We start from the raw sequence: 25,487 nt of genomic DNA, 5'->3' as shown, positions 1-25,487 counted from the left end.
TCATAATAGCTAATCCTGAGGTCTTTCCATATGCCAGACACTAGCCGGCTTTTCTAAGTACTTTACATACATTATCTCATTTAATCTTCTCTGTGATCCTTTGGGTGGGCCCCGTTATTATCATCTTCATTGCATAAATGAGAAAACTGAGGCTCCGGATAGGATTTGCCCAGCATCACATCCTAATAGGCGATAGAGTTGGGATCTGAATCTCTGCATTCTGTCTCCAAAGCCCAAGCTCTTAGCTTGGGTGAGGCCTGGGAACGGGTTCTCTAGTGACTTCTTTCCAGTACCTCAGCCCTCCTCCCACCCTCATCTCCCTACCTGCCTCCACTCAGAAACAGCTGCTCCTCCTTTTACCAAGCTGGACTCCTACCCTGCAGCCTGAAGCCCATCTCGACACGTCCTTCCTGGGGCCTGCTTCCTCAGTTTCCCCTCTGTATCTCCAGACTCTTTCCAGTAGTTTTCTCCTCTTTACCTATAACTGGGCCCAGATTTCTCCATCCAAAAGAATCCTTCCCTCCATTCTGCAAACTTCTCAAGCTACCAAGCTCCCTTGGTTGACATCTGCTTGTTTGCTTGCCCAGCTTCCATTTCCCCTTCTGGGGACAGAAGCCCAGTTTTCCTGTGGGACCCCCCTCATCCTCAGTCCACCTCCCAGGTCCAGTAGTGAGCCACTGTCCTGAGCCTGGCTAGTGCCAGCACAGCAGCCCCAGGCCACAAGGATTGGTTTGGGAATGGGCATGTGGCCCAAGGAAGGACGATGCGAGTTCTCCTTGGGCTCTTGATGAAACAGTAAAGATGCTCTCCCTCTGCTGGGATGACTAAAGCAATGGGATGCTTGCCTGAAGCCTGCATTTTGCCTCCCTGACAAATATACCTGGGCCCCCTCACTCTTTCGTGATTCCTGCCTGGCTCCCTGCAGGCACTGTTTGCAAACCAGCTCTCCACTCTCTCATGTCAGTTCCAGCACCTCAAACCCTAATTCTCTGCTCCATCTCCACACTTCTAACTCAAAGCGCTGTCCTCAGGCCCAGCGGCCAAGAAGAAACTTCTTCTCAACCCATTCTCCAGGCTTTTTCTTTTTTTTTCTTTATTTTTAAAATAAATTTATTTATTTTATTTATTTATTTTTGGCTGCATTGGGTCTTTGTTGCTGTGCGCAGGCTTTCTCTAGTTGCGGCGAGCAGAGGCTACTCTTTATTGTGGTGCGCGGGCTTCTCATTGTGGTGGCTTCTCTTGTTGCGCAGCACGGGCTCTAGGTGTGCGGGCTTCAGTAGCTGTGGCACACGGACTCAGTAGTTGTGGCACACGGACTCAGTAGTTGTGGTGCACGGGCTTAGTTGCTCCGCAGCATGTGGGATCTTCCCGGAGCAGGGCTCGAACCCATGTCCCCTGCATTGGCAGGCAGATTCTCAACCACTGTGCCACCAGGGAAGCCCTCTCCAGGCTTTTTCAAGCACTTTAAAACTTAACCTGGGGCTTCCCTGGTGGCGCAGTGGTTGAGAGTCCGCCTGCCGATGCAGGGGACACGGGTTCGTGCCCCGGTCTGGGAAGATCCCACATGCCGCGGAGCGGTTGGGCCCGTGAGCCATGGCCGTTGAGCCTGCGCGTCCGGAGACTGTGCTCCGCAACGGGAGAGGCCACAACAGTGAGAGGCCCACGTACAGCAAAAAAAAAAAAAAAAAAAAAAAAAAAACTTAACCTGCTGAAACAGAACTCCCTGTCCTTCCCCCAAAACATACATCTGCAGCTGACCCTTTTGGTCTCCCAGGCTTTAGACCTTGGTATCATCACCGACTCCCTCTGTACCCATCCAGGTCCTGGCTTGCCAGTGACAGAAACTGACTCCAGGTCACTTAAAGCAGAAAAATGATTTATTGGAAGGAAGTCCAGTAGTTCACACAACAGATGGAAAGGCTGGGAACCTGCCTTGGGAGATGGGCAAGGACCAAGGTACATGGGGTAGCCAAGACTACAGCCAGGATCACAGGAAGAGCCTAGGGAGAAATGAATTCTAAGTCCCCACATCTCTGAGTCCTTCCTTTGTAGTAAGAGCCCTGGGTGGAAGCACCTGACTGACTGAGCTCTAGCAGAAAGGCCTGGGAGAGCAAGGCTTTTATCTGGAGGCTTCCATGGCCCTGCCTCCCACCTGGGTTCCAGATGCTGAACTAACAGCTCCATCTTTCCCCCACATCCAAACAACTGCTGCATCCTGTAGAGATCATTTCCAGAATGGCCTTGCATCACTCTACACCCCCAGTGGCCTGCACTAGTTGCCCCTTTCTAGGAACAGCTGGATAGTATGGTGCAGTGGTTAAATCAGGACCCTCGAGCCAGATTGCCTTGTTTCAGATTCCAGCTTCACCGCTTTACCAGCTGTGTGACCTCAGGGAAGTTATGAACTTCTCTGTGCTTTCACTTTGCTCATCTGTAAAATGTGGATGATAATACTACCTATCTCTTATGGTGATTGTGAGTAGTGAGTGCTTAATGTACACAAAGTGCTTCAGATGAGCCTGGAATGGAGAACATGTTCTATAAACACGAGCTGATATTATTCCCAGGGCAACCTGCCCATTATCCACTCTCAAGTCTCCAAACCTCCCCTCTCTCTCTGCCTTCCCTCAGCCTAGGGCTCCCCAATGAAATACAACCCCCTCGGCTTGTCTCTGAGGCCATTCTGGGTTGGCCTGCTCCAGCCCATTCTGGAATGTCCTCAGCCCATGCAAAAGCAGTTTCCCTGCAAGCCACGTCTCCAAAGGGCCTCTTCCAGGATGTCTATCCCGACACCTCCTCACACGGGGACTCCTGCCCGTGTGAGGAGCTTTTTCTTCCGAGTCACAAAGTACTGGGAGCCCATCTCCCCGAGGTATTTACAACATTCGGCCTGCATTCCAGCTCTTTGTACACTCCTGCCCCTCCTCTCTGCGTGGTTCCAGCCCGCTCCCTGTGCCCAGCCCCAAGCTGTGTCGCCCTTTCCTGCTGTGTGCCCTCCCCCCGCCCCACCTTACTTCATCAATTCCTACTCTTCTTTAAGACCCAGCTCGGGATCTCCAGGACCCAGCAGTGCCTGGCCCACAGTTAGTGGATGGAGAAGGTGGTGGAGGGTACTAGATGGAGGCTGGGGGGCAATAAGGAACATGGAGGGAGTAGATCCTCTCCCCATCTCCTTCCCCTCGCCCCTGCAGTCAGGGGAGAAAGGCCTGCACCTTCCCTCTGGGCATGGAATGCCTTTACCCAACATCCCTACCTGGGGAACCCTCAAAAGGATTTCCCCCATTCATCTCTGCCCCCACTGCACCTCAGAGCTCTAGGCTGCCCTGTCCCTGGGGCATTTATCAAGTACTACCTGGAGGAACAAATATTTGTGTTCCTAAGGCTCCTCCTCCATCGCCTTCCCTGTATCCTGAAGACTCCCCTTCCTCATTCCCAGGGTCAGCACATTTACCCCCAGTCAGTACAGGAGGTCAGGCCTAGTAAAGAGAAATATACACCAGTCCTTACTGACAGTCTTCTCCCCCAGGCCCCTCACAGCAGCTATTTCCTTTGATCCATATAATAATTCCAGGAAGAAAGTAGCCTTGCCCCCATCTTACAGATGAAAACAGTGGAGGCTCTGCGACGAAAAATGCCTTTCCCAAGTTTCCATATCTGGGACTCAGACCCAGCTCTCACAGCACCACTCTCTCTCCTGCTCACAGGTTGCCTTATCTGGTCTTTCCTGCAGTGCCTAACAGAGTGCCTAATAAACAAACTGACCTCAAAAAATGTTTGGTGAAATGGAAAGTAAGCCATTATCCGGACATCTACTTCCTGCAGGGACAGGCCAGGGCAGGCTTCAGTGCTGGAAGACTGCATCTCACAAGCCTGACCCACAAACCCCTTCAGGTCCCTCCCCTCCCACCTCCCCAGCCCCTCTCCTCCCTCTCCCTCAAGGGCTCTGGTGAGGGAAGGAACTGCCCCCTCTCCACCCCCTTCCTTTCCCTTCTCCATACACATTCCCCCATTTGCCCACAGCAAATTCAGCACTTTGGACGCCCAGGTCTTTCCTTTATACCCAGGAGAGTTGGGCAGTGAGGTGTGGAAGGAATAAGGTGCTGTGGACCCAAGCCCCACCGAGGCTAACCGTCTGAGTCCTGGATACCATCATCTTTCCAAGCCTCAGTTTCCTCATCTAATCATTGGGGGCATAATTCCTGCTTTTGCCCACCTCAAAATGTGTAGGAGTCTATAAAGATGAAATAGTACGTGATAAAATACACAGCTGAAAACACTGGAAGAGCGTAAAATGTTACACAAATGTAAGGGATTCCGAGCTGGCCGTAACATGGGCATTGAACTGTAACCTCTCAAAGATATTTACCATAAAAAATTCCAGGGCTTCCTTGGTGGGGCAGTGGTTGAGAGTCCGCCTGCCGATGCAGTGGACACGGGTTCATGCCCCGGTCCGGGAAGATCCCACATGCCGCGGAGCGGCTGGGCCCGTGAGCCATGGCCGCTGAGCCTGCGCGTCCGGAGCCTGTGCTCCGCAGAGGCCACAACAGTGAGAGGCCCGCGTAACGCAAAAAATAAAAATAAAAAAATAAAAAAATTCCAGAGCCATGGGGAAAAGAACTGTGAATTGTGCTTGTTCCTGAGATTTAACTTCTTTGGGTGATTTTTTTTCTTTCTTCATTTGTGTTTCTCCAAGTTTTCTGCATTGGTCATGTATTCCTTCTGTAATTAGGAAAAAAAGTTATGTAAAAGTAATGTCCCTGAAATAAAAGTGTCTAAATTCCTGCTTTTACACTATGTTATAGTGAAAGATTAGGGGGAGGGGAGGGGGACAGGGAAGTGGAAGAGAGGTTTATCAGCTGCATTGAGAGTAAATGTCTTCCCACCCACCCTCACCCGGCTTTTCTACCCTGGAGGACCAGAGGACCAAGGCTGGGTAGCTGGGAAGGAAGGATTTCTCCCCAGTCAAAATCACAGGGAAAGGATTCCTGGCTCCCATCCCCAACTGCCTCCCTTAGACACCTCCCCCTGGAAATCCCACTGATCCTTCAAATGCAACATGTCTGCGCAGGCACCATTCAGTGGTTATCCTGCTCCCAGTCTAACAAGACTCCTGTTTCTTTGGGGAACAGAGCAGATCCCATTTGAGGGAGGAGGGTCCCAGGCCCAGCCCCAACCCTCCAGAACTGTCCCTTCTCCTGCACAAATGTTGCTGTAGCCATGGACACTGAACCAGTTCTGTCCCGAGAGTAAGTTGTCTAGGAAGCTGCTAGGAAAGATTTTCTTACCAGATAGAAAGAGACCCTTAGGAGGAGAAACCCTCTTGCTCCCACCCCTTCTTCCTGTGGCTCCTGCAGCTTGAATGTAGCTCTTGTACAATCAGCCATCTTGTAACCAGAGTCATGAGGACAGCAGAGCAGAGAGGCGGACAGCATTGGGTCTTTGACGACACTGTCGAGCTGCTGTCCCACATCAGAGGGCTTTGTGTTGGGGGAAACATAAAACCTCTTGCTTAAACCACTAGTAGTTGGGTATTCTGTTATTTGAAGCCAAAATCACTCCTAATTGATACAATGTCCAAAACTGTCCTCTTTATTTATCCCTCCTGGGTCTGTTCCTCGCCTCCATTTCCTATATGTAAATGGCACTTCTGCCCACCAAGCCATCCCAGACTCCTCCCGGCCTCCTGCCCATGGCTCAGCTCTCATCCAACTCTGTCTGCTCTGTCCTCTGCTCTCCCCCCTTTGCTGCTCCTCAGCTTCAGGCCCATCTCACTCCCACCGGAACTCCTGCAGCTCAGGCCTAACCAGCCCCCCTACCTCTGAGCTCCCTCTTCTACCCACATTGTTACCCCCAGTGATTTTTCTAAAATACAAATCTGATTATGTTTCTTTTTTTTTTTTTTTTTTTTTTTGCGGTACACGGGCCTCTCACTGTTGTGGCGTCTCCCATTGCGGAGCACACGCTCCAGACGCACAGGCTCAGCGGCCATGGCTCACGGGCCCAGCCATTCTGCGGCATGTGGGATCTTCGCGGACCGGGGCACAAACCCGTGTCCCCTGCATCGGCAGGCAGACTCTCAACCACTGCGCCACCAGAGAAGCCCCTGATTATGTTTCTTACTTAAGCATCTATGGGCTACAGAATAATGTTCAAAATCCTGAGCATGGCAGTCAAGGCCCTTGGCAACATGGCCCCCAAACCTCCTGCTTTCATCTCTTGCCACTCCCCCACACCCACTGTAATTTTAGCTACACCAGAGTATTCGCTGCACATACCCTAACCCCTCTACTTGTGTTTTTTTCCACTTATCCCTGAATATGAATGCCTACTTATCCTCCAAAACCCATTTCAAATATCTCCTCCTGAGTCAGCCATGTTGGCAGACTCAAAAGAAGGCAGAGGAAAAAACATATATATCCCCTCCTTTGTGAAGCATTCCTGACCCCAAATAAACATTCCTTCCTCTGTGAGCCCATAGCCTGTTGTTCCACTTATACCACTATTATAATTCTTATTTTATATTCTCAGTACATATTTGCAAGCAGATTAGATGCCTTTAGGACAAGGGTATATTTCAGAGCCCCCAGCACCTTCCAGTACAGTATTTGGTATAAGTGATTAATTTTTGGTGGCATCATTAACAAACACCTTCTGGTGCTTTCTGTGCAGAAACCATGGTCCCATCCTTCTTTTTTTAAAATAAATTTATTTATTTTATTTATTTTTATTTTTGGCTGCGTTGGGTCTTCTTTGCTGCGCACGGGCTTTCTCTGGTTGCAGCGAGCAGTGGCTACTCTTCCTTGTGGTGTGCAGGCTTCTCATTACAGTGGCTTCTCTTGTTGCAGAGCCCATGCTCCACAACAAGAGAAGCCACCACAATGAGAAGCCCTCGCACCGCAGCGAAGAGTAGCCCCCGCTCGCCGCAACTAGAGAAAGCCCGTGCGCAGCAAAGAAGACCCAACGCAGCCAAAAATAAATAAATTAAAAATATATATAGAGAGAAATATCTCATAAACAATCACAACAAATAAACTTTAAAAATATTTTTTAAATATTGTTTACAAAGAGTTTATACATGAAAATATCTTCTATTGTAAAGTTAAAGGGGAAAAAAGAATTACAACATAGAAATGAGTCATATTTAACACAATATCTAAAAGCAAGCAAACAAAACCTTACAAACAAAAAGCTGGCAGGGAAGGGTTGAAGATGTTCACAGTAGCTGGTGGTTCCCCTTTATTCTCCTGTTCTCTTGTTCAACTTTTGAAAAATATACACACATTACTAATAAAGTGGGAAACATACACTTCATTTTTCAAAATGACACAGGGAGAGGAGCAGAGGCTGCTTCAAGCTCTGGATCACCTCCTCTGCGCCCTGCCTCATCCCACTGCCCAGTGATGCCCTTAGAGGCTGTGCCAGGTTGGCTGTGTCCCAGGGCCTTGTGGTTCTGGCCTTCCCCACCCCAAACCACAGGGCGCTCAGCAAGGCAGTAGCAACCAAGTAGCTCTGCACGGTCCAGACTGGGAATGGTACCTCCAGGCCAACAGTGCCCCACAGGTGGACAGCACCTCCCTCCAGAGGCTGGGCCTCCCCCACGGCCCTCAGAGGGTTAATCCTGTCCCCGAGGAATTTCCAGAAAGGACTCATGCGGGGAATTTCCCAGACAGGCAGGCAGACAGACAGACACCTCAGATGGCTCCCGCCACTGAGCACAGATGTTTGCCTGAGGGTGGCGATGCTGAGAGCCAACACAAGCGCACAACTTTGTGGTGAGACGTAGCCCAAAGCAAGAACCGAGACGAGACCCGCCTGGGCAGGCTGGGGGCTGGGATGGGGGAGGGCACGGGGCTGAGCTGGTTTGCAGGTCGAGTCTCCGAGCCAAAGTCCCTTGGGCGGTCTCGGTCTGGGTCTCTCAGTACCTGCAGCTCTCCTCCCGGTCCACCAGGAGTCGCAGCGGCTCTCGGAGTGTCCAGGCAGCGCGAGGGCGGTTGTGGGTCTGCAATCTCGGCTTTTCCTCGTAGCAAGTCTATTGTATAAATGGTGGCTTCTCTATTTCCCCTACTGGTCTGAGGGCTAACCAAGGGCAGGGATTTTATCCTAGACGCACCCTTACCGTCGGTGCCCATCACAACAGCTGGGGTCTAGAGGTGCCCCATTAGTTCGGACGAAAGACCCCCATACGCACAAATACTAGGATAGGAGAAGAGTGATTGAGCTCCAAGCCTTCAGAGAGAATGCTGGGGACAGTGCCAAGCTGGAGAAAGAGGGCTCCGCGTCCCGTTCGTGCCCAGAATTTCCCCCCACCTCTCCTCCACCCGGCTTGCTCCAGCCCTACACGCAGGCAGGGCGGGAACGGACATGGCCCCGCCGGGCTGGGCCGAGCGAGCCCAAACCTGCCCGGCCCGAGCGGCGCAGCCCAGGGGACCCCACTGTTTCCCGCCCAGAAATCCCGGCGGTCAGAGAAACGGGGGAACGTGCCCCAAACTGTCTCCTCCAGGGGGCAATCCTGGGCCACCCTCTCTGAAGAACTACCATCACCCCTTCCTTCTCTAACCCTTCTGGTTTCTTTTTAGAGCAGTAAGTACCGCAGAAGTAACACTGAACAGTGATTTCACTCAACAAAGATTTCTTGACCACCTACTACGCGTGCTGGGTGCTGTGCCAGGTGCTGGCAATACAGCAGTGAACCAGCAAAACTCCCTGCCCTCGTGGGACTTCGATTCTATGGGACACGAGCAGAGGGCTGGGGTAATCTCGCCTGGGACACGTGGGTGGCCGACACCCAGGTGCCCTCCCAGGTGAGCAAAACGCGCGTGAGGCGTCGCTCTGGGGCTGGTTCGGCGGGTAGACTTCGGCCCCGGCGGGAGGGGCGGGCTGCACCTCGAGTAAACGCGGGGCTGGGCACGTCGCCTGGGGGCAGGTGCGCGCGAGGGGGTGGTGGTAGGGGCCGTGCGCAACGCCTGGCCGGAACCCGGCCGCCAGGTTACCGAGCCAAGCCCCTAGTTCGCGCGGGGTAAATATTTATCCTACGCGCGGCGGAATCCGGCCGAGTCTGGCCTCTAGCAACTTGGGCCCCCCCACGGGGTAGGGCTGGCCTGGGCCCTCCCCCGCCCCAGGCTCCTCCCCGGCGGGGCCAGCGCCGGACTAGCCGCTGCGTCCCGGCCCCGCGTAATTACAGGGGCTGCGGCGAGGCCTGGCCGTAAAAGAGGAGGATCAAACAGCCTGGGAACCGGGGAAGCTGGGTTCGAGCCTCAAGGGGGCCCCGGGTCTGCGGCTTCCCGCGTTGCTCAGCCGCTTGGAAGGGCTGGCCAGGGGTGTGTACAGACTCGCAAAATCAACTCCGGACGGGCATGCAAAACAGCCACACAATTACACAGATGAATCACCAAACGCACGCAGTCATACAGTATTAGGACCTCCAGCTCCAGATACACATACACACACACACACACACACACACACAAGAACCTGATCAAACACCTGCCCGCCCTCTCCGCCCCAAGATCTGGGAGGCAGACACCCACCCGCCAACCCCTGCCCCAGACGGTGCAGATCCCGGCAGGGAGAGGAGCCCCGAGAGGCGAATTCCAGCGGGTTTGTTTACACTGCTCGGGGTGCGGGGTGGCGAGCTGGATACTGGGGCCTGACTGACTGGGAGACCCAGCCCAAACTGGGCCAGACCCAGTCGCCCAGTCTGGGACGCTGCACAAAACCCCCCTCCCCGCCTTCAGCCCCCAGCCCCCAGACGTTGCTCGCCTGTGCATGTTTCCCCTCCTCTTCACACGCTGTTCACAAACATTAGCATACGTACGTCAAAGTTTCACACGCTTCCCCACACGCGGCTGTGATACTACTCACAAATGCTGTCACACTTGCGCGCCATCACACGTATTTACACATGCCAGATGCACATGTGTGGTTACAGTTTGTCACCCTTCAGGCCCAGATTCTCACAGTCCATATTCAAAGCCTGTTCGCACGGTACACACGTGTTAGCACACACTCACACACAGGTCATTAGTGCCCTTTGGAGCCCTAGAAATAAGAGCGAACCCCCTCGCGGGTCCAGAATCCCGAGTGTTCCTCCCTCTCACAGCACTGACGGACAGAGGCGCCCTAAGCCCCGGCCGCACACGTTACACACTTGATCACACACAGGGTTGCACTTTATTCCCGGCATCTAGGCAATGACACAATCTCCCGAACAAAGACAACATTGACAAACCCAACAAAAACAAACAGCAGCGTGTGTGGGGAGGGGCAGCCGAGCGCAGAGTCCAGGAAAGGGGTGGGTAGGAGGAGAGTGTGGAAACGCGGGCGCCCGAGCCTGGGTGTGTAAGGCTCGGGAAAGGTGCGGGACCTATCAACAACCTCGCACCCTTCAAGATCGGCGCACGGCGCCCGCCAGCCGGGTCCCGCACCCGCTGGTTAGCAGACCCGCACGTGGAGTTCGTTCCCTTCTCCCGCACGAGACTGCTTGGGGGACACAGACCCACCACCCCGCACAGGCCCACAAAGCTGCACGCGGATCCACGAGTGAGCAAACACACAGCGCTGAGCAGATTTGTCGGGCGGAGGTGCGCGCTTTGCTCCCCTCTCCTCCCCTCCCCCCTGCCCTCCCCTCCTCCACCTCCCCAGCCCCCAGGCCCAGGGCAGCCGCGCGCCGGGCGGGGCGGGGGCGGGGCGGGGTGTCGGGCGGCGCCGGCCCAAAAGGCGGAGTCGCGAGGCGGAGGGCCCAGAGCAGTGAGCACTGTGCTGAGTGCGCCGCGGAGAAAGCCTGCGGGAACCCAGACCCGGAGGAGACCCTCGTCCCCGCCCGGCCTGGCCCGGCCCCGCGCTATGGAGTTCCTCTGGGCCCCTCTCTTGGGTCTGTGCTGCAGTCTGGCCGCTGCTGACCGCCACACCGTCTTCTGGAACAGTTCAAACCCCAAGTAAGCCCCGAGTCTCCGGCCGACAGCCTGGGCGCCCGGTTGGCACTGCTCCCCCCTCCAGGTTAACTGTCCCGGCTAGCCCCTAACCTGAGTCTCGGGGAGGTGACCGGAGGCGGGAGGGATCCCATAGACTTTCTTCTCCCCCATAGCTGGGAATACCCCACCCCAGGGCAGGACCCTGCCCGCATCTGCTTGCACAGGCACTGTCTCTGCCCCTCTTTTCCTTCCCTCTGGCACCCCTGTTACTCCGAAGTGAGGGACCCGCGTTGAACCCCCTGCCTTTAGCAGGGGCCACTCTCTCTGGCCGCCAGGGCTCTTGTTCTAGGCCCTTCCACTGAGAAAGCCTCTGTGCCTCTCCTTGTGTGTTACTTGGGCATCTGCCCACACTGACAGGTCTTGACATCCGGAGTAAGCAGAATGCTTATTGTAATCCTGGAAGGACCCTTCAGGAGGGACCTGGGCTGCCAGCATGAAGTATTCATTCTGTATTTAAGGTCACCCTGGAAAGCCCTCCCCCCTCAAGAGTCTTTTGAGGTGGCATGAATGAGGCACATGCTGTGTGTGGGTAGGCTTGAGGGTATCTGAGGTTCAGGTAGTAAAACTGAAGAGAAAGGGAGAGGGAGGTCGTGGGAAAGGTTTCAGAGGACAGGAAGGGGTTAAAAGGGTTACAAAGGCCTCTGGGCAGGAAGGAGTTAATTTCTCCGGGGCAGGTTTAGGGCTGTGAGGCAAATGGTACGGGGAGGGAGAAGCTCCATCGGACCCTTTGTTCTTTGTTCTTGAGTTTTCTGAAGTTATGGGAACAATATTTGCAGGAAAACGGGAGAGGGGGGTAAGGTGGAGTAAGGAGAGGAGGGCTGGACACCTTGGGGTCGGGGGGGAAAAACACTTCACTCTGCCCAGCCACCGGCAGCCCTAGCAGGCCTACCCCCCACTCCCCTTGAGAAATAGATTGTGCCAGTTTCCTCTTGACCCTGTGGCAGCATTGCCTGGTAGGGGGTCTGTCGTCTGTGGCGAGCTGGGCAGGGAGGGAACAGCCAGCTGCCAACCCCAGAGGGCAATGCCCTCTTGCCCATTGGCCGCCTGACGGGGCAGTGCAGTCAGCCCTCCCCCACCTCACTCCTTGCTCTCTGTTCTTTGCTTCTTTGACCCAATCTTGTCCTAGAGGGAGAGAGCAAAGTCCCTGTTTATGCCCGTGCCAGGTGTTGGCTGAAGGAGGAGGAGGGGACAGGAAGCCAGGAGTAGGGAGGGGGGGACCCTGGCCTTTTCCGTTCCCAAGCTCCCAGGTTTCCTCTCTTTCAGGAAGGAGCCTCTTCCTTGCCCCCGCTCCCCGCCTTCCCTGACGCCGCTGCCCCCCTTTCCCAGATGGAGAGCAAGAGTCAAAGGAGTGCTAAGTGGAGCAGATTGTACCCCCAGGAGGGGGGTGATGGGCGCACCCACCAAGCACAGCTTCTGCCCTGTCCATCTGGACACACACACACACACACACACACACACACACACACACACACACTACCATACCCAGGACTAAAGAGAAAGCCAGCCCAGAGTGGAGACCACAAGCAGCCAAGCCAGGCCCAGCTTAAGGGCAAAGACGAGGTGGTAATAAGCTGGGTGGGTATGAGGCTGGCATGGGTGACTCAGGGCAGTGGGCATCAGCCCTGGGATCTCCAGGCCCCATGAAGGAGCAGCATGGGAAGAAGGGCAGTGCCACTGTGAGCTGCACCCTGGCCTCCTCGGTGCTAGAGGGGCAGGTACCCCACCCATTCAGACCTGTCAGCTCCTTTTGCCTGGAGGACAGTGCCCAGAGCAAGTGGGCACTGGGCCATCCTGGGGTCCTGGGGGCTGTCCACATTTGACAAGGGAAATTTTCACAGGTTCTCATGAATGCCGGGGTGGGTGGCAGAGGTAGATGAAGAATGAGTCAGTGCCCGTCACGGGAATGGAGGAAAGACGCCAGACCCAGAGCTGAAATACCTGTTCTGAAATGGCTTCTATGTTTATCTCTCCAGAGAGGAATTTTAAAAGCCTCTCTCTGCTCCTCCTCCCTCCCTCCCTCTCTCTCTCTCTCTCTTTTTCCCCAGGGTGGGGGAGGGGCCTTGGTAAGCCTAACTGGAGCACTAGCATGCTTCTGCAGAGCCAGGCCTCTTAAGGGTCTGAGCAGTGGGTGCCCACCTCAGAGGCCTCTTGGCCTAACCCCTGCCCCTCTCCCCACCACCCATGCCCCTGGCTTTGGTTTGAAGCAAGTTGGCAGCCAACTCTGCTGAGTCTCTAGCTGGCCGTGGTTGGTGGAATTCAGAGAAGCTGACCGGCTTGGAGAGGGAGGTGGGGAGGCACTTTTTCCCCTACTAGGACCCCACCTAGACTGGAGCCAGGTGTCTAGAGCTGCGGGGGAGGGGTCTGTGGGCAGTCCGGCTGGAGCCTTTGGAGCCTGGGGGGAATGGGCTGGGGGAGGGGAGCTGGCTCCATCTTGGGAAGAGGGAGGGGAGAGGCCTTCTCAGATCTGAGAACTCCAGCATTTCTGGAGCTCATTTCACAAGAGGTGAAAGTATGGCTTTTGGAGATAAAGGGACAGAGAGGTTTTGGGGTGCTTTGAGAGAAGTGGACAAGGAGAGCTGAGCATAGATTTGAGTAGCTAGAAGGGGAGATTTGAGGGGACTGGATGAATTGATTAAAGCAATTTAACTCAAAAGGACTGGACATTATCTGTGGGCATGGATGTCCTGGGTGTTGGGGGAAAAGTGAAGTTGAACAATGTGAGATATACTCAGTGGGTCAAGGGGAAAAATGAGAGGAGTAAGAGAAGTGAAGACAGATTGTTGGACGCCGAGTACTAGCATGGGAAAGAGAAGGGGTTATGTGGATCTTGATTATAGAATGGGCCAGTAGGGTCTCAGATTGAGGTCTAATAGCAGTTAAAGGAGCAAGTGGTAGAATAGAGTTGGGGAAATATTTATAGGTAGAAGAGTGAGCAGAGGAAATATTTAGAAGCCCATCCTTGGGTAAATATCAGGGAGGTTATGGGAAGTGCCTTGGTACCTGAAAGATACTAAGTGGATGCTATTTAGAGGATTAGTGGCAGACGATGGTGGCGGGAATGTTTGGAGATGGTGGAAATATATTTAAGAGATCAAGATCAGGGCTTCCCTGGTGGCGCGGTGGTTGAGAGTCCACCTGCCGATGCAGGAGACGCGGGTTCGTGCCCCGGTCCGGGAAGATCCCACATGCCGCGGAGCGGCTGGGCCCGTGAACCATGGCCGCTGAGCCTCTGCGTCCAGAGCCTGTGCTCCGCAGCGGGAGAGGCCACAACAGTGAGAGGCCCACATACCGCAAAACAAAACAAAACAAAACAAAAAAAAACAGAGATCAAGATGAGTAAATTAAATACTGGAAGTTGAGAGTTTTAAAAATCTTTGGTGGGGGCGGTGGTCCAGTATGAAACGTGAGGGGTCATGTAAACATTTGGAAGCTCAAGGCTCTGGCCTGGCTTCTGAGTGACCACCAGCTTTCTCTACCTCTGCGCATGCCCAGGTTTCGGAATGAGGACTACACAGTACACGTGCAGTTAAATGACTACCTGGACATCATCTGTCCTCATTATGAGGATGACTCTGTGGCAGACGCTGCCATGGAGCGGTACACACTGTACCTGGTGGAGCGTGAGCAGTACCAACTGTGCCAACCCCAATCCAAGGACCAGGTCCGCTGGCAGTGCAACCAGCCCAGTGCCAGGCATGGCCCAGAGAAGCTGTCTGAGAAGTTCCAGCGCTTCACACCCTTTACCCTGGGCAAGGAGTTCAAAGAGGGACACAGCTACTACTACATCTGTGAGTGCCCGGGAGGCATGCACACAGGTGCACACACTGGGGGACACACCTGGCATGATGTACATGCTTTGGTACATGCTTAGTGGGAAGGCAAGCAGCAGACGGCCCCTTCCAATCCTGAAGTCTGTTTTCGTTCATTCCCATTACAAATGTGGAGTGAGCTTCTACTGTGTCCTGGGCACTCTGCTTAGCACTATAGGCGCAGAGATAAATAAAACATTACAGAGTCCCTGTCCTCCAGGAACCTGGAAAGGGACATACATAGATTAACAGACCATTAGAACAGGGTGATATGGTAGATATGAGCTCAGGGGCCCTGCGGAAATGACTTGAGTACCTGCTAGTCTGGGGTGGGGGGCGCACCTCAGAGAAGGCTTCCTGGGGAAGATGACCCAAGAGTTTAGGACAGACAGAGGAGCTGGCCAAACAAGGGGACATGTGCAAAGAGGCATGACATCTTCAGGGAACTTCATATGGTTCAGACTGATTGGAACAGGAGGGACGCCTGGAAGTGGGGAGATAGGAGCTTGGAGAAATAGACAGGGTAGATAGAGCATGGGGGCCTAAGAAGTGCTAAGGAGTTTGGACTTTATCCTGAGGGCAGTGGAGAGCCACTGGTGGATTTTACAAGTTGTGAGATCAGCTTTGTATAGAATGAATCCAGGACTCACCCTGTCAGTGGGGCTTAGGCAGGGTGAGGACAAAGTGGCCAGGTAAGGGGAACATATTGTGCAGGTTGCCCCCAACTTCAGGCTGGGAGGAGTGGAGGATGGGCTGTAGGGAGGGGACAGTGTCTATGTTCTTTTTACCACCACCTCCAAAGTCAGGGGTTATTCCCAAGAATGGGAGCTTGGACTGAACTTGGGGCAGAAAGTGGGCAAAAACTAAGGAAGGTGAGAATCAAAGATTAGAGGGAGGGGCTTCCCTGGTGGCACAGTGGTTGAGAGCCCGCCTGGCGATGCAGGGGACGCAGGTTCGTGCCCCGGTCTGGGAAGATCCCACATGCCGCAGAGCAGCTGGGCCTGTGAGCCATGGCCGCTGAGCCTGCGTGTCCAACGGGAGAGGCCGCAACAGTGAGAGGCCCGTGTACCGCAAAAAAAAAAAAAGATTAGAGGGAAGAGAGGGATTAAAATGAGTAGGGACTGAGAAAGCGGGGTCAGAGGCATTTACGCTTATATTTTCTTCCAAAAAAGTTTCCTTCCTTATCACTCTCTGGATTTATTTTGTAGCCAAACCCATCCACTACCAGGAAGACCAGTGCTTGAGGTTGAAGGTGAACGTCAATGGCAAAATCAGTGAGTGTCACAGCCTTGTGGGCCTCCTTGCTCCATCGCTATCCTGGGCCTGGTCTAGTGATCTGGGATGGTTGGGAAGTCCCACTGCCCAGCCCACCCAGCATTCCCACCCCTCTGCCTCCTTGGTGTACCAAGTACCTGACCTAAGACCACCCTTATCTTTCAGCTCACAGTCCTCAGGCCCATGCCAATGCACAGGAGAAGAGACTTCCAGCAGGTAGGTGGCTGGAGCAAATTGAGCCTGGGGCACAAAAGGGGGTCTGCTTGAAGAGGGTGGGTACAGGAGGTGGCTCTTTTGCCAGGCAGGGGCAGGGGAAACCTCGCTGGGCTGAGGGCCAGTGCCAATAGGGGGGCTGCTCACCTTGGGGGCCTCTGTCCTCTCACCTTGCAGACGACCCAGAGGTGCAGGTTCTACATAGCATTGGTCACAGTGCCGCCCCCCGCCTCTTCCCACTCGCCTGGGCTGTGCTGCTCCTGCCATTCCTGCTGCTGCAAACCCCATGAAGGTGTATGCCGCATGCACTGTAAGAACTGGAACTGGGCTGAGGGGGCAGGGCGGGCCTCCCAAAGCCCTAGTCCTGGGAACCACTCCTACCACGTGCACAAGCTGCCACCCAGCAGCCTCAAAACGGGTCAGTATTAAAGCTTTCAACCCAAAGGAGGTCAGCAAGCCTGACAGTGCCATCCTCGCCTCCACCTCAGAGGGATGGACAAAGAAGTGGAGACAGTCCTTTCCCCTCCATTCCTGCCCTTAAGCCAAAGAAACAAGCTGTGTGGACATGGCCTCTTAAGAAGGGCACTGTGGGAGCCGAGCTGAAAGGGGCTTGGGCTTACATGGATGGACACTGAGCTTGGCAAAGATGTCCCTCCCAGAGAGAGCCAGGATGGCTCTGAAGGAAAAGCAAGAGACAGTTTCCTGCTTGGGAGCCAGGGACAGGAGAGGCAGCATGCTTGGGCTGACCCAGCATCTCCCCCAAGACTTTCCTCTGTGGAGGTGCCACGGAGAGGACTGTAGCCAGGCACTACATCCTCTCCCACCCTGGGGCATCACTCCACAGAGCTGCGCCAGCAGGGGGGCTGTGCCTACCTGTTCTTAGAGTGTAGCTGTAAGGGCAGTGCCCATGTGCACAGAGTCTGTGCCTAGACTGACTGTAGCCTGAAGGGCAGGGCCCACGAGTACAGAATCTGTATATGAACTAGATGTGTGTCTGCTGATTTCTACAACTGGAGTTTTTTTATACAATGTTCTTTGTCTCAAAATAAAGCAATGTGTTTGTTTTTTTGGACATGCTTGTCTGCCCTTCCATCCTAATTTATGACCATTGAGTCCCTGCTGCTGCTAGGCTCTGTGCTATGTCAGTAGCAATTGGGTTTGAGTTTTTTCCCCTCTCTCTGAAAAGAATACATGCCCCTCACCAGCCCACAAGGGTGGGGTGTTTCCTCCTCTGAGGGTTGTCCAGGACAGGAGTGCTCCCCACAGCAGTCTCTCGGGTTCTAGGCTGCACCCCACTCTGGAAGTTCCTCCCGTCCAACCTCCGCCCCACTCGTATCCTCTCAGCGCTGGGCTTTGGCGTACTGTTCAGGTACTCAGGCTCTTGGGTGAGTCAGGGCAGCCGCTCGGAACGCCTGCCAGCTGAGGCATGCGGCTCGCCCCACAGCCCCACCAGCAGAGATGTGTGGGAGGCTGGGAGGGAAAGTTCCCGGCAGCAAGTTGGTTGGACTAGGGGGGGTCGGTGATACACGTTTGTCCAGTGGATTGGCCAAGTCACGGAAAGCCGGCAGTGTGGCTGAAGGGGGAGGGCATCTCACAAAGACTTGGTGATTCCTGGCAGTCCCTGTTACTTAGGGAAGAGACCGGAAAGAGGCTTCAGCAAACAGCGAAAAAATCTCCTAATCCCTGGGCAACTGAAGTTCTGAGCTGCGGCCCTCCGTGAAAGCGTGTTGAATTCCCCGTAGCAAGCTTTTGAGTTCTACCACGTAGGCTTGCGGCCTATGGGAAAGTGAGTTGAGGCTGGGGGTCTGGGTGATCCAAGAAGTAAGCACAGAGTGTGGAGCGGCTGATGCCGGGGACAAATCCGCGGAGCCTTAGGAAGGAGACCGGCCAGAAAACCGAGAGCAACGGGAAGACGGGCAACCCTGCAAGCCGACAGCGGGCCGGCGGGGTCGGCACAGGCCCTCGCAGGGGCGGGGCCTGAGCTCCGGCTTGAAGCTCTAGGGGTGGGCCGGGTTCCGGTTCAGTTTCCGGGGGGACGGCCGAGCGCGCAGGGGCGGGGCCGGGGGCGCAAAGGGGCGGGGCTCCGGCGTCGCGGGCTTCGGTTCCTGCTAGCTGGCCGCAGGCGCCGAGCTCGGGATCCGACTCGGGGAGGGATGGAGGCGGGCGGATCGGCCGACTCGCTTCTTTCCGGAGCTTGCGTGCTCTTCACCCTCGGCATGTTCTCCACCGGCCTGTGAGAGCGCGGACGGGCTGGGCTGGGGCAGGACCAGGAAGTCAGGAAAGGAGAGAGAGGGGACAGAGACGTGGCCGCAGCCCCAGGCTGCATCTGGAACCTAGGGTCAAAGTGGAATCGGGTCGAGAGGGCCGGGGTACAAGGGCAAGGCTGGTCACTTTACCTGAGGGAGAAGGCCAGGGTGCTGAGGGTAGGGCTGGGGGTCTGCAGTTGTCCAGAAAGGATGACAGGCATCGGGGATTTCGACGCCCCAGCTGCCTGTTTCTCCCTTTCCACCTCTCCCCCACTGCCTTCGGGTCCCCGTTACAGCTCGGACCTCAAGCACATGCGGATGACCCGGAGTGTGGAGAGTGTCCAGTTCCTGCCCTTTCTCACCACGGATGTCAAGTGAGAGGGGCGATGCCTGCGGCGGGAAAGGCTGTCTGAGGGAGGTTGGGGAGGGGTGAGGAGGAATGTGGACGAGGCCCCTCGGGTCCCCCGCTCACACTCAACCCAGCGGGCGAATGTCCCTCCCCTCTCCACCCTGCAGCAACCTGAGCTGGCTGAGTTATGGGGCCCTGAAGGGAAACTGGACGCTAATCGTCGTCAACGCCGTGGGTGCTGTGCTTCAGACCCTGTATATCTTGGTGTATCTGCACTATTGCCATCGGAAGGTAGAGCCCCTTCCTCTGCTGCATGCCCTGCCCTGCCTTGCTGGCAGGGCACTGTTTCCTAGAAGACTATAACAGGCTGGCACTGCCAACTTTTCCTGGAAGACCCCTCCAGCCTTGCAGTCCTCCTTCCGACATGAAGCCAGCCTTCTGAGACTCACATATTGTCCCCCATTCTGGCAAAGCTGGTAGCTCTGCCTAGCCTGATGGTGCCTTGCTGCCCAACAAACTGAGTGGAAAGGTATTTTGTCTCCATAGTTCCTTCAAAGTCAGTGCCAGTGGCTGAGAGTGAGATGATCCGCTCTGCTTCCCCATTCACACAAGCATTAAGCTCCTACTCTGTGTAGCAAGCTCACCAAAAAAAGATACCTTTCCCGGGCTTCCGTGGTGGCGCAGTGGTTGAGAGTCCGCCTGCCGATGCAGGGGACACGGGTTCGTGCCCCGGTCCGGGAAGATCCCACGTGCCGCGGAGCGGCTGGGCCCGTGAGCCATGGCCGCTGAGCCTGCGCGTCCGGAGCCTGTTCTCCGCAACGGGAGAGGCCACAGCAGTGAGAGGCCCGCATACTGCAAAAAAAAAAAAAGATACCTTTCCCGCTCCTAGAAACCTACAGGGTTGTGCGTGGATCAGACATGTGCTCAAGTCACTGGTGGGAAAGAGGATGTGACAAGTGCAATACTGGAGGCTTGGGCAAAGGTTGGCTCCCCAACTGGAGCATGGGAGAGGGCAGGATGAATTAATTCCAGCAGCAGAGTCAGAGAGGGCTCCTGGTACATCCAGAAGTAAGGCTACTCTCTCCTCTGCAGCATGCTGTGCTCCTTCAGACTGCAACCCTGCTGGGGGTCCTTGTCCTGGGTTTTGGCTACTTTTGGCTCCTGGTGCCCGACACTGAGACCCGGCTTCAGCAGCTGGGCCTCTTCTGCAGTGTCTTCACCATCAGTATGTACCTCTCACCACTAGCTGACTTGGTGAGTGGGGGTGTCCAGGGAGGAAAGGAAGATAAGTCTCCCATAGCCAGAGGCTGTAGCTTATACTCCAGAGGAAGGAAAGACCCAAATCCTGGAAGGGGACGGGGCAGTAGAGTTGGGTGAGTGGGGGGCAGGAGGGAAAGGTTGGGTAACAGAAGATCAGGGAGGACGTTGGACTTTTTTTCTGAGGAAATTCTTAGGCAAGGTGGGAGATTTACTATGTGCCTTGCTAGGAGTGTCTTTCATCCTTTCCCACAGGCCAAGGTCATTCGTACTAAATCGACCCAACGTCTCTCCTTTTCACTCACCATTGCCACCCTCCTCACCTCTGCCTCCTGGACGTTCTATGGGTTTCGACTAAAAGATCTGTACATTGTGGTAAGCAGAACAGGGGCGGGGTGACAGGTGTACGAGGTGGAAAATCAGCTCCTCTCCTCATAGCAGCCCTTGTGATTTCAGGTGCCCAACCTTCCAGGAATACTCACCAGCTTCATTCGCTTCTGCCTTTTCTGGAAGTACCCCCAGGAGCAAGACAGGAACTATCAATTTCTACAAACCTGAGGGAGTTCACCTGACCACTGGGCACCTTAATGCCAACCTACTACCAAGGAAACCTTGTTTCAGCTCTTCCTGCTGGTCACCTCCACTGGTGAAGTGTGTTGTGGTAAAGGAAAAGAACTGCTTTGAGAATCCAGGGACTAAAGAAAGGGCTTTACTTAGAAGACTGGATGGAACCTGGGAGATGAATCACTTTTATTTTTTTTCAAGATTTAATTTTTAATTTTGGAGGTCGGGGTGAAATCTTTAGAATGTGCCTTAAAATAAACTGTTCCCTACCCCTTGCCCATCAAGGCTCGTTCTCTCTTCAGGGATAGTCAACCTGCCTGGTTTGGTGAAGGGTAGACGGGAACTGTCTGATCCACAGTTACTCTTGGGCTGGTAGGGTTGGCTCAGAAAAGGTATCTGAAAGAACCAAGAAGTTGTAAAGACGTAGGAAGGCCTTAAAAAGAACAGAGCTTGGATGTTATGAAGAAGAATAGGCTTCAAGAAGTCCTTCCTAACAGGGCTAAAAAGACCAGGAAAGTGAAATGACTTTTCCATTCTGAGAGATCTTGAGAAGGGCGTCTTTGCCTCCTTCGGAGCAGATAGGAGGAAGTACCAGCAGAATGCAAAGATAAAGGCTGAGAGAGCTTCAGGAAGGTGGCCCTTCTACCTCTCACTTCTCAACAGCTGGTACACAGAATCCCCAATTCCCATCATCCATACTCCATACTCAAAACAAAGTTAGAAAATAAACTGGCGCTTTAATGGGGGAGGGGAGGGGAGGGCAGGCTGTCCGTTCGGGAATGAGGTTAGGGTGTCAGAAGCGCAACCCCCTGCGGGCCAAGTCGGCTCGGGCCTCCTGGATCTGGCTCTGCAGCTCGCGGGCGGCGTCCTCGCAGTCGTGAAAAGTGGCCACGCGATAGCCCACAGTACCCAGTGCATAGCAGCCGGCGGACACCAGCAAGTAGGCGGGCAGTGACCACAGGACCTCCCGGCATGACGAGGGCAGCTCCAGGCCCAGGGCTCCCATGGTCAAAGCAGCCCAGGTGGAGCCCAGGAGCGCCAGTCCCCACAGCCACTGCGCTAATTTCGTCATGGTCACTGCGGGAAGAGGAAGCAGAGCTCGAGGTCCCTGACACCCCGCTACCCGCTCTTCATTTGAGACCCATTCCCTGTCCTTCTACGTCACCCCCTCTCCGTACCACCTAACCTCAGGGCCGCTCCTCCGTCGCTCCCGACCTCCACCCTCCGCTCTCAGCCCTCAGCCCTCCTCCTACACTTACCTCCCAGCCTAGCGTCTTCCCTGCGCCGCACGGCTCCGACGTCAGCGTCCGGAATCCTCCACGGCTCGTGCTCCGCCGCCGCGCGGCCTTCTGGGAGTTGTAGTCCTCGAGCGGCGCCTGGCAGGCTCGTGGCCGCGGTCTTGACCTAGGCTGTGCTCAGCCGGCTCCGCTCCTGCAGCCGCGACCTGGGCCCAGAGGGCTTTCGGTGCTGCTTCCCTACCTCGAGACCCCGCTCCAAGCTGGCGTGGGGCTTGTAGACAGCCTGAGGACACCCTTAAGCCTTGCGACAAGATGGGAATGTAATATCGTTCCTCTTAAATTCACTTCTGCACAAAAATTCCACTCATTCATTCATTCATTCATTTATTCACTTATTTATTCTTTTATTCATTCATTCAGTGGAACGTTTCTTGAGCGTCACGACAGACTTTGGAGAAATAGAGATGTCAAGACACGGACCCTTCTGGGGTGGAAGGAGGAAAGCAGGAGTCAGGAAAGCAGATGCATTGACAACTAACAGGTGCCCTGAGATAGGTGCCCTGAGATAGGTGTTAGAACAGAGGTTGTCTTTTTTTTTTTTTTTTTTTTTTTTTTTTGCGGTACACGGGCCTCTCACTGTTGTGGCCTCTCCCGTTGTGGATCACAGGCTCCAGACGTGCAGGCTCAGTGGCCATGGCCCACGGGCCCAGCCGCTCTGTGTCACGTGGGATCCTCCCGGACCGGGGCACGAACCCGTGTCCCCTGCATCAGCAGGCGGACTCTCAACCACTGCGCCACCAGGGAAGCCCGGTTGTCATATTTTAAAAGAGAAACTCAGAGGAGCAACCAGTAAGACTTGGAGCCAGAAGAAGAAGTGCTTCAGGAGGGTGTCTTTAAGGGAAAAAAAACTGTGGGGACAGAGGAATCACCTGATGTGTTTAAGGTATTAAGAGAAGGTGTATACGCTTTTCAGAATTTGGGGGATGAATTCATGATAGGTATGTAGAAAACCGAGTGAAAGAAAAGGTCAGGCAATTATCAACTTCAGGGAAAACAAAGAGTTATAAAAGAAAGGAAAGATGGGCAGACAGAAAACAAATTATAGTGTCATAATAATCAGCAGATTAAACAGTCATTGAGGGGCTATTTTGTGTCATGCCTTTTGTGACACTGCATGTTTGATTTTCACAACAGGCGGCAGTAGGTACTTTTATATCCCCATGTATGAATGAGGAAACCAAAGCGGAGAGAAGGTAAAAGGTAAGTAACTTGCCCGAGGTCATGCAGGGTAGTAAGTAGCAGACTGTCCCATCTGACACAAAGCTATATGCTTAGTAATTTCACCTTTCTGGGTTACTGGTATAGGAATGGGCAGATAAGGATCGTCATAGCCGCTGACATTCATTGATTGATTACTCTGTGCCAGGCACTGTAATGAGTACTTTATGTGCATAATCTCATTCAATCTTTACAGCCACCATATGAAGTAGGTACTATTATTATCTCCATTTCACAAATGAAGAAACAGGTATGCCCCAGATAGTCAGACTAGACTGCAGAGCCTGCAAACTTTGCCACTAAGGTATAGCATCTCCCTACCTAGATCAATGGAACAGAATAAAAAGTGAAGAAATAGATCAAACATACACCATTTCAGCATATGATAGAAATGGCATCTCCAGTGAGGAAAGATAGATTATTTGAAAAACATTTGCAACAAGCTTACCATTTGAAAAAGTAAATTAAGTTATATTTCAACCTCACGTCTTATACTAAAATAAATTCCCAGTGCATTAAACAAAACTTCATGTGAAAAGTGAAACCCTAAATATGCCACAAGAAAATGTGGGTACATATTTCTCTAATGTTCAGCTCAAGCATCACGTCCTCCAAGCAGCCTTCCTGGGCCTTGACCCTGTCTTGCAGGGTTGGATACCATCTTCCTCCTCTGAGCTCCCACAGGCTCTCTTTTATAGATGGCACTTACCATGTTGAGCTGTAGGTGTTTTGTTTCCCCACTTGGGCCACCCAGGACCATTGTAACTCCAGGACCAAGCATAGCGTGGGAAACCCAGAGGGCTTCTATAAATGTAAGATGAGGGGCAGAAGGAAGGACAGGTTAGCATTTGATGGTCTCCAGGGAAACTGACCCAGCTGTCCTGGTCCCAGGAAATATAACTACTCCAGAGACTCCCATCTACTGGACACAGGGTCTTTGGCTTTGGATAGCATTGGACGAAAGCCAGCAGATTCTTATGGTCCAACTCCTTTCTCTTCAATCTTTTTACAGACCTTTACCCTTCTGCAGCTACAGCAGGCCACAAGTAGACATGATTATAGCAAGGTATGAAAGGCAGTACAGCTTGGGGGTTAAAAGTTTGGGCTTTTAGAGCCCCAGATGTCCTGAGGTTGGGTCCTGCCTCTTTCCTTTACTTACCTATGTGACCTTGGGCAAGTAACTTAACCTCTCTGAGCTTCAGTTTTCTCACGTTTGTTGGAGTTTTCTCCTTTGGCAAGCTTTTATTTATTTTTTGGCTGTGTTGGGTCTTTGTTGCTGTGCGCAGGCTTTTTCTAGTTGCATCGAGTGGGGGCTACTCTTCGCTGCAGTGCATGGGCTTCTCATTGCGGTGCCTCCTCTTGTGGAGCACCGGCTCTAGGCGCGCGGCGGCTCATGGGCTAGTTGCTCCGCGGCATGTGGGATATTCCTGGGCCAGGGCTTGAACCTGTGTCCCCTGCATTGGCAGGCGGATTCTTAACCACTGTGTGCCACCAGGGAAGTCCCATCTTTGGCAAGCTTTGGTTTCAGTGAGAGACAAATTCCAAATCTGGAGCCCTCTATTTATTTATTTATTTTATTTATTTATTGGCCGCACCTCGCAGCTTGCAGGATCTTAGTTCCCCGACCAGGGGTTGAGCCCAGGCCCTCGACAGTGAGAGCACAGAGTCCTAACCACTAGACAACCAGGAAATTCCCGTGGAGCCCTTATTCTAAAGTGCACTAAAGATGGGAGAATATGCAAAATTACATACAACACAGAGGAAGGGATTGACTGTTTCAGGGAAGGCATGAGCCTCTATCAAATAGGCCCTAAAGCCCAAGGTAATACTGGAAAGATGAGTAAGAGAATTCAGGTGGTGGTTGAGGGCAGCGCTTGCAAAGCCAAGGGAAAGCCTGAACAAAGGCAGGGAGGGTTGAGAGTTCATTGTGAGTAACCCTCTGTGTCTGTCTCTGGCACAAAGACTGCTTCATGGTGGAGTGGCAGGAGGTGAGGCTGGAAAGGCCAGCCAGGGTCAGGCTACCTAAGAAAGACCCCTTAAAAGTATTTGTGTTAATACTGTATGCCATCAATATATGTGGAACCTAGAAAAATGGTACAGATGAGCCAGTTTGCAGGGCATAAACAGAGACACAGATGTAAAGAACAAACGTATGGACATCAAGAGGGGAAAGTGGTGGTGGTGGGATGAACTGGGAGATTGGGATTGACATATATACACTAATATGTATAAAATAGATAACTAATAAGAACCTGCTGTATAAAAAATAAATAAAATAAAATTCAAAA

At 53.6% G+C, this 25,487-nt stretch overlaps 3 protein-coding genes across 6 annotated transcripts; 2 read left to right on the top strand and 1 right to left on the bottom strand.

Annotated features, from left to right (window-relative positions):
- The first annotated feature begins 8,706 nt into the window (after positions 1 to 8,706).
- On the top strand, positions 8,707 to 17,339 carry EFNA1 (ephrin A1). Its single transcript, XM_081226496.1, has 6 exons — positions 8,707 to 8,801; positions 10,390 to 10,934; positions 14,463 to 14,758; positions 15,988 to 16,053; positions 16,220 to 16,270; positions 16,445 to 17,339. Exons 2-6 carry the CDS (start codon positions 10,843 to 10,845, stop codon positions 16,555 to 16,557), a joined length of 618 nt encoding a protein of 205 aa, XP_081082622.1. The 5' UTR covers positions 8,707 to 8,801; positions 10,390 to 10,842; the 3' UTR covers positions 16,558 to 17,339.
- A 495-nt stretch (positions 17,340 to 17,834) lies between these two features.
- SLC50A1 (solute carrier family 50 member 1) lies at positions 17,835 to 20,961 on the top strand. 3 transcript variants are annotated; one of them, XM_081216696.1, is made up of 6 exons: positions 17,835 to 18,053; positions 18,810 to 18,887; positions 19,030 to 19,153; positions 19,955 to 20,116; positions 20,375 to 20,494; positions 20,576 to 20,961. In XM_081216696.1, the coding sequence occupies exons 1-6, from the start codon at positions 18,046 to 18,048 to the stop codon at positions 20,675 to 20,677; spliced, it is 594 nt and encodes a 197-aa protein (XP_081072822.1). In that variant the 5' UTR covers positions 17,835 to 18,045; the 3' UTR covers positions 20,678 to 20,961. The 3 variants fall into 3 exon arrangements, with proteins under 3 accessions (XP_081072822.1, XP_081072821.1, XP_081072823.1); XM_081216695.1 differs by lacking the exon at positions 17,835 to 18,053 and adding an exon at positions 18,368 to 18,500; XM_081216697.1 differs by lacking the exons at positions 17,835 to 18,053; positions 19,955 to 20,116 and adding an exon at positions 18,368 to 18,500.
- A 439-nt stretch (positions 20,962 to 21,400) lies between these two features.
- On the bottom strand, positions 21,401 to 22,020 carry DPM3 (dolichyl-phosphate mannosyltransferase subunit 3, regulatory). Of its 2 annotated transcripts, none has more exons than XM_081216726.1 (2): positions 21,943 to 22,020; positions 21,401 to 21,760 (listed from the first exon to the last, which is right to left on the bottom strand). In XM_081216726.1, the coding sequence occupies exon 2, from the start codon at positions 21,753 to 21,755 to the stop codon at positions 21,477 to 21,479; it is 279 nt and encodes a 92-aa protein (XP_081072852.1). In that variant the 5' UTR covers positions 21,756 to 21,760; positions 21,943 to 22,020; the 3' UTR covers positions 21,401 to 21,476. The 2 variants fall into 2 exon arrangements, with proteins under 2 accessions (XP_081072852.1, XP_081072853.1); XM_081216727.1 differs by lacking the exon at positions 21,943 to 22,020 and adding an exon at positions 21,870 to 21,930.
- Positions 22,021 to 25,487: the final 3,467 nt, after the last annotated feature.

This window comes from Mesoplodon bidens (assembly GCF_964165515.1).
Source record: "Mesoplodon bidens genome assembly, chromosome: 2".
Taxonomy (NCBI): Eukaryota; Metazoa; Chordata; class Mammalia; order Artiodactyla; family Ziphiidae; genus Mesoplodon; species Mesoplodon bidens.
The sequence above is the reverse complement of the archived record's forward strand: the minus strand, read 5'-3'. Positions and strand labels throughout refer to the sequence as shown.

Bases quoted from the DNA above. Each gene is read 5' to 3' on its own strand.
- EFNA1 (XM_081226496.1), top strand. From the start codon at position 10,843: ATGGAGTTCCTCTGGGCCCCTCTCTTGGGTCTGTGCTGCAGTCTGGCC. The intron at 14,759-15,987 runs GTGAGTGCCCGG...TTTATTTTGTAG, and splicing joins ACACAGCTACTACTACATCT to CCAAACCCATCCACTACCAG. The intron at 16,054-16,219 runs GTGAGTGTCACA...CTTATCTTTCAG, and splicing joins GAACGTCAATGGCAAAATCA to CTCACAGTCCTCAGGCCCAT.
- DPM3 (XM_081216726.1), bottom strand. From the start codon at position 21,755: ATGACGAAATTAGCGCAGTGGCTGTGGGGACTGGCGCTCCTGGGCTCC.
- SLC50A1 (XM_081216695.1), top strand. From the start codon at position 18,421: ATGGAGGCGGGCGGATCGGCCGACTCGCTTCTTTCCGGAGCTTGCGTG. The intron at 18,888-19,029 runs GTGAGAGGGGCG...TCCACCCTGCAG, and splicing joins TTTCTCACCACGGATGTCAA to CAACCTGAGCTGGCTGAGTT. The intron at 19,154-19,954 runs GTAGAGCCCCTT...TCTCCTCTGCAG, and splicing joins TGCACTATTGCCATCGGAAG to CATGCTGTGCTCCTTCAGAC.